Below are 7,203 nucleotides of genomic sequence, written 5' to 3' on the forward strand. Positions count from 1 at the left end.
GACTTTTTCTTACTTGTTGGAATGTATCTATTCTGTGTATTCTGGAATATCCCCTTAAATGTTTGCCACTGCAATTCTATTAACCTACCCCTTAATCTAATGTGCCATTTTACTTTAGCTAGCTCTGCTTTCATGCCCTCATAATTGCCTACTACTCTCTCCCTCAAACTGAATGTAAAATTCAATCATATTATGGTCACTGCTACCTTGGGGCACCTTCACAATGAGATCGTTAATTAATCCCATCTCACTGCACAATACCAGGTTTAGTATAGCCTGCTCTCTGGTTAGCTCCAGTATGTTCTAAGAAACTATCCCTGAAACATTCTATGAACTCATCTAGGCCACCTTTGCCCATCTGCTTTTTTCAATCTATATGTAGATTAAAATCTTCCGATTACCACCATGCCTTTCTGACAAGTCCCCATTATTTCTTCCTTTATGCTCTATCCTCTATCCTGTGGTTACTATTAGGGGGCCTGATAAAATTCCACAAGTGGCTTCTTGCCTTTTCCATTTCTCATCTCTACCCAAACTGTTTCCACATCCTGGTTTCCTAACTGAGGTCATCTCTCTCTATTGTGCTAGTACCATCATTAACTAACAGAGCACCCCTCCACCTTTTCCTCACTTCCTGTCCTTCCTAAATGTCCTATACCCTTCAATATTTAGGTCCTAACCCATGTCCTCCTGCAGCCATGTCTTTGTAATGGTTATCAAATTATACTTTTTTATTTCCATGTGCGCTCTCAGTTCATCTGTTTTAATTCGAATGCTTTGTGCAGTCAGATAGAGCCTTTAGTTTTATCCTTTTATTCTTTTTATAACCTCTATTCTCATCTGTTGAGTTCCTGTTAGATTTTCACTCTCTATCCCTTCCTGTCACAGTCTGATTTCCGTTTCCCGTAATAATACCTTTCTCTTTTGCCTTGGTTTTACTCTTTGATTTATCATATCTTCCCAAATTTGTACCCTTGCTCTCACTACTTCTTATGAAACCCTCTCTACTTCCCTAGTTATGTGGCTTGCAAGAACACCAGTCCCAGCACAGTGCAGGTCCCACTTTCCCCAGTATTGATGCCAGTGCCTCAGAACCCACGCCACTGAGCCACGCATTCATCTCCCTAATCTTTTTTGTCCTATGCCAATTTGCATGTGGCTCAGGTGATAATGACCTTTAAGGTTCTGCTTCTTAATTTGGTGCCAAGCTCCTCATACTGACTATGCAGAACATTCTTTTGTCCTGCCAGCGTCACTGGTACCAACATGGACAATGACAACTGGATCCTCACCCTCCCACTGCAAGTTCCTCCACAGCCCTGAGCAGATGTCCTGAACCCTGGCACCGGGCAGGCAACACAGCCGCCTGGACTCTAGCCTATTCTGCAGAGAACGGTGTCAATCCCTCTGACTATACTGTCCCTTACTACCACTTCCTTGTAGCTCCCCCCGCTTGAATGGCTTCCAGTACCAAGGTGCCGTGGCCAATTCACTCATCCACCCTGCAGCCTCCCACTCTCATCCAAACAAGCTGGAAAAGACTCAAACCTGTTGGATAATTGCAAGGGCCAAAGGTCCTGCACTCCTGCCCTCTGGGTTCCCTTACCCGCTTCACTTGCAGTAACACCCTCCTGTCCCTGACCACTGAGCATATCAGAGAGCTCTGTCCTAAGGGATTGACCACCTCCTGGAATAAAGTGTCCAGGTAACTTTCCCGCTCCCTGATATGCTGCAGTGTCTGCAGCTTGGCCTATGGCTCAATGACTCAGAACCAAAGTTCCTGCAGCCACAAACACTTAGTGTTTGCGCTCTGGATCACACCGGTATCCAGAAGCTCGTACATCCTACAATCGCAGCACATCACCTGCCCTGCCATCTCCAATTTGTATTAATTAATAATTGCTAATTAAATATAATTAATAAAGCCTACACCTCCCAATAGGTTTTGGCACTTCCAGTAAACTTTACAATACTGATAAAATTAATAATGCCAGTTACTGGTTTACCTGCTCCTTCTGCTGCACCAAAGTGGAAATCAAATACTAGAGGCTGAAAGAGTAGAAGAAAAAAAAAGCATCACCTCCCCACCCTTCCCAAATTCCTCACTCAACACACTTTACTTCTTGGAGTAAACCTTACCTTAAGCACCTCTTTCCCCCTATGTACCGAATTTCAAAATATACTCACTCGGTTTCTGTCTCCCCTCTCTGACTGTGCTTCTCTTAAATGTCCTGTTACTACCTCCTTTACAATGGATCAATTTCAATTAGATCTCCTCTCATTCTTCTAAAGCTCCAGAGAGTATGGCCCAATTTACACAGCCTCCCATTAAAGGACATACCCTCTCATCCCAGGAGCCAATCTGGTGAACCTTTAATGTATCACTTCCAATGCAGGTATATCTTTCCTGAGATAGTGGAGACCAAATTGCACACAGTACTTCAGATGTGGTCACACCAAAGCCCTATATACAATTGCAGCAAGACCACCTTAATCTTGTACTCCAAACCCATTCCAAAAAAGCCAATATGCTATTTGCCCTCCTAATTGCTTGCTAACTTTCTGTATTCATTATACATGTACATCGAAGTCTCTCTGAACATCAACATTTAAAAGTTTCATGGTTCTTACTACCAAAGCGAATAACCTCTCACTTTCCCCCATTATACTTCATCTGTTACCTGGTTGACCAATCACTTAATCTTTGCAGCTTCTACTTGTACTCCTTACAGCTTATATTTTCACCTAGCTTTGTATCCAGTTAATTTGGATACATTACTCAGTCACTTTGACTAAGTCAATAATAGATTGTAAATAGTTGAGGCATCAACATTGACCCTTGCAGCACTTCATAAGTTGCAGCCTTAACTCCACAAATCCTCATCTTGCTTACTAACCTTTTGTGTGGCACCTTACCAAATGCCTTTTGGAATCCAAGTATATGACATCTACTGGTTCCCCTTTACATATTCTACTAGTTACACAAAAAAGCTCTGATAAATGTGTCATTTAAATTTTATCTATCATTTTCTGTTAACATACATGTTGTACCCAACTCAATTTGCAACTTTTGGGCTGCTTCCTACAATTCCACTGTCTCCTCTAATTTGGTATCAGCAAACTTAACCACATTATATACTGCTTGAGAATTCAGGTCATTTATGTCCCAACAATGAGCCTTGGAACACATCGCTCGGTACATTTTTCCACTATGAAGTAACGAGAACACGTTGTTTTCTATCCTTCCACCATTTCTTATACATTCCCCAGGATTTACCCGAACCCCCAAGGATCTGTTTATAAACAGCATTTTGTGTAGAGCTCCCACAGTGCACTTGGGTTGTCGACTTGCTTAAATAAGTCAAGGAGCAGAACCCCCCCTTTTTTTGCTAAGCTCGTTACACTGTTTATCCGTTTCAGTCTGAATAGATGTCATCATTCAAACTTGAGCTTTAGCCATTTCGTTTGTTTGTCTACATAAGTGATCACATTTCAGAAGCAGATCACTGACCATGAAGCTCTTCGCTATGTCCTGAGGGTGTGAAAGTAGCTAGGAAAATGTACTTGTTAGTGAAAATTAGACCTCGTTTCCATTACTTAGTGAAAGCCCCATGAAAGTATTTGTTCATAGAGGCCTCCAGTTTAGATTATTTACAATGTTTTTGGCGGGACGGGGAATCTAAACATTATCATTAATCGAGCCTTTTAAATCCGAGAGATCAGCAACAATTTAAACGCCAGGGCTCCAGCCCTGGGATCAGTCAGTCAGTAGGTGAAAGGGCAACACTCGATTCACTGGGTGCCAGCGGCAGCCGATCAGGCTCGAACTGCCCCCGTCCCCAGGCGGCTAGACCGTGGGGTTGGCCCCAGGACCAGGCCCCGCTCCCACCTCCGTCCAGAGGTTTAATTCTTGTTTGAACTCACTCATTGCTTTGGTGATTCTCCGCAGCAGCGAACCCATCCCGGCCTGCGCCCTGTGAATCCCGCACTAAGCTCCCTCCCCCGAGCGCTCCTGCCGCACCACTGCGTTCCGCTCCGCATTTCAGTCCTGAGAAACTGTGGGTTGGTGTGCGGCATCTGCCAGCTTCCATTCTAATAACTAAAACTTATAATGTCGGAAACATTTGCTACGCATTAATTTGTAAAATAAAGATTTAGTTTTAGGTGCGTGATGCATAACTTCCTCCAGGGTAACGTGGAAAGTGTCTATAACAATATATTTATATAAAACCTTAACATGTACCAAGACGCTTCACAGGGGCAATATAAAACAAAATGTGTCACGGAGCCACATAAGGAGATACGGGTCAGATGACCAAAAGCGTGGTCAAAGAGTTAGGTTTTAAGGGGCCTCTTAAAGGAAGAAAAGGTAGGAGAGGCGTAGGGAGGGAATTCCAGAGCTGAGGCTGAGCAGCTGAAGACCAATTGGGCATGCTTGAGGTCAGAAGTGAAAGAGCACATATCTCGCAGGGTTGTGGGGCTGGAAGACATTACAGAGATTAGGAGGGGGTGCAAATAGGAGTATTCTAATATTATATCTCCTCCAATGGACCTGCAAGAATGTTAAATTCAGCTTTAATGCATTTCTGAGAAATAGGAATGTAAATTATTTTATGTTTTAGTAAACCAATTACAAAATCATTTGGGGACATTACTTGCAACATTAGGTGTGAGGAAGAGACACGGAAGGGATGGCAGAAACAAAATGGGAGCCAAACACTAAGGTGTGAGGTAAAGTCACAGGGGAAAAGAAACAAGAGCAACAACTACTTACCACAAAATTTTAATGCTTACATAAAAAATACAATCTAACACCACAGCAACAGAATACAAAACCTACCATAGCAAGTTCTGCTGTAGAAGTCTCATTATAGTACACGTTTCTAAAAATTATTGAGTTTTTCTTGTTTGAGGCCTTCCTAAAAAAATTATAGCTCAGACATGTCTGGAAACATTGATTCAAATCAACACTTCAAAGTACCCAGGAGATGTTGGATTCAAGGCAATCTCCAGTTACTGTTTTGGTTCCTCTAATTTAGCCAAAGTAGGGACAGAATGAAGAGAGAATATCTTGAATAATCTCCATGCCAAATTATTTCATGATCTACATGTTGTTGAGTCTAGATGACATTCTAGGAAAACAGTGGACAACATCGTCATTGTTTTTTGTGCTCAGTTTTTTACTGAGCCAGTTACTGACATTGAATGAGAATGATCCACATGTTACCTTTGCTCCCATGCCACTTAAAAGCTCTGGGACTTGTACTTTGTTTTTAAATAGCATAGGAGCAGAGGTATAAGCGAGTCAGTATCATCCAATGTACAATATTCTATTTGTAAAATCAGTTGCGGAATGCTAGAAATAAATTTGCTCACTATTCAAATCTTCTGCACTATCATGCATTACCAGGAATTGGAGATAACATGCAAGAAAAGGGACTGGACATACTTCCAAAGATCTATAATGGTGCTTGAGCAGAAACAGGGCAAAATGAATAGTTAAATTTCCTCCATGTTGGAAATGTTTTGAATTGCCTTAGTGCCAATCTTCCCTTCATGGGGATAGATTGCCAGATAGTCAAGAGTTCTGCAACCCAGGCTGAATGTTGTGCAATGTTACATCATGGTTTCAGCACTGAAGTGCAACCTGATTGTGGTTTGAGAGAGACACTGAGATTGGGTTTTATTTTGTCTGTTGACACATAGGATAGCCATCATGTGCGTTGTCCAGAAACACATCAACTTATTATGCTTTATAGCTTAAAATATTTTTGTGATGAACTGGTCCTGGTGATTCACAAGCCAAGAGGATTTCCATTCTCCACCTGTTCAGCCTATTTGTTTTGAAGAGGAACAACCTACAAGGGAAGGAACATTTCCTTTGCCACTGTTAATTAGGATGTGAACTGCAAAAGAACCTCACTAACGACATGGTGTTCAGGTGGCTGATACTTAAAATCTAATGCAGGCTTGTTCCATTAGAAGATTGGCTGTCTGGCAGAAGGCTGAGAGTGGGGATAAGGGGGTCCTTCTCAGGATGGCAGCCGGTGACTAGTGAGTTCCACAGGGATCAGTGTTGGGACCACAACTTTTCACTTTATACGTTAATGATCTAGATGAAGGAACCGAGGGCATCCTGGCCAAGTTTGCAGATGATACAATGATAGGTGGAGGGACAGGTATTATTGAGGAGGCAGGAAGGCTGCAGGAGCATTTGGACAGGTTAGGAGAATGGGCAAAGAAGTGGCAGATGGAATACAACGCAGGGAAGTGTGAGGTCATGCACTTTGGTAGGAAGAATAGAGGCATAGACTATTTTCTAAATGCAGAGGGAATTCAGAAATCTGAAGTGCAAAGGGACTTGGGAGTCCTAGTCCAGGATTCTCTTAAGGTTAACTTGCAGATTGAGTCGGTAGTTAGGAAGGCAAATGCAATGTTGGCATTTATTTCGAGAGGACTAGAAAATAAAAGCAGGGATGTGCTGCTGAGGCTTTATAAGGCTCTGGTCGGACCACATTTAGAATATTGTGAGCAATTTTGGGCCCCGTATCTCAGGAAGGATGTGCTGGCCCTGGAGAGGGTCCAGAGGAAGTTCACAAGAACGATCCCAGGAATGAAAGGCTTAACGTTTGAGGAACGTTTGAGGACTCTGAGTCTATACTCGATGGAGTTTAGAAGGATGAGCGGGAATCTGATTGAAACTTACAGAATACTGCAAGGCCTGGATAGAGTGGATGTGGGGAGGATGTTTCCATTAGTAGGAGAGACTAGGACCTGAGGGCACAGCCTCAGAATAAAGGGAAGACCTTTTGGAACAGAGATGAGGAGAAACTTCTTTAGCCAGAGAGTGGTGAATCTATGAAATTCACTGCCACAGAAGGCTGTGGAGGCCAGGTCATTGAGTGTATTTAAGACTGAGATAGATAGGTTCTTGATTGGAATGGGGATCAAAGGTTATGGGGAGAAGGCGGGAGAATGGGGTTGAGAAACTTATCAGCCATGATTGAATGGCAGAGCAGACTCGATGGGCCGACTGGCCTAATTTCTGCTCCTATGTCTTATGGTCTATGCTCACTCACTGAGCTAATGAATACAAACAGAAGAATTACTCCAAAAAAGTTGTAGGCAAGAACAACAAAATGATGTTCAAACAATTGGAACGCTTCAAAGGTTTCTATTACCATATACTTAATAAATATAGAA

General features: G+C 42.5%; 1 protein-coding gene across 3 annotated transcripts in view; it reads right to left on the bottom strand.

Moving 5' to 3' along the window:
• acads (acyl-CoA dehydrogenase short chain) overlaps nt 1-4,112 on the bottom strand; it is a 177,312-nt gene extending 173,200 nt beyond the window's left edge. For 2 of the 3 annotated variants that reach the window (XM_041202813.1, XM_041202812.1), the window contains exon 1: nt 3,925-4,112. In XM_041202813.1, coding sequence (XP_041058747.1) covers nt 3,925-4,091 — 167 coding nt within the window. In that variant the 5' untranslated portion in view covers nt 4,092-4,112. The remainder of the gene's footprint in view (nt 1-3,924) is intronic. The other variant, XM_041202814.1, reaches the window with a different exon arrangement.
• Nucleotides 4,113-7,203: the final 3,091 nt, after the last annotated feature.

Source organism: Carcharodon carcharias, chromosome 13 (assembly GCF_017639515.1).
Source record: "Carcharodon carcharias isolate sCarCar2 chromosome 13, sCarCar2.pri, whole genome shotgun sequence".
Taxonomy (NCBI): domain Eukaryota; kingdom Metazoa; phylum Chordata; class Chondrichthyes; order Lamniformes; family Lamnidae; genus Carcharodon; species Carcharodon carcharias.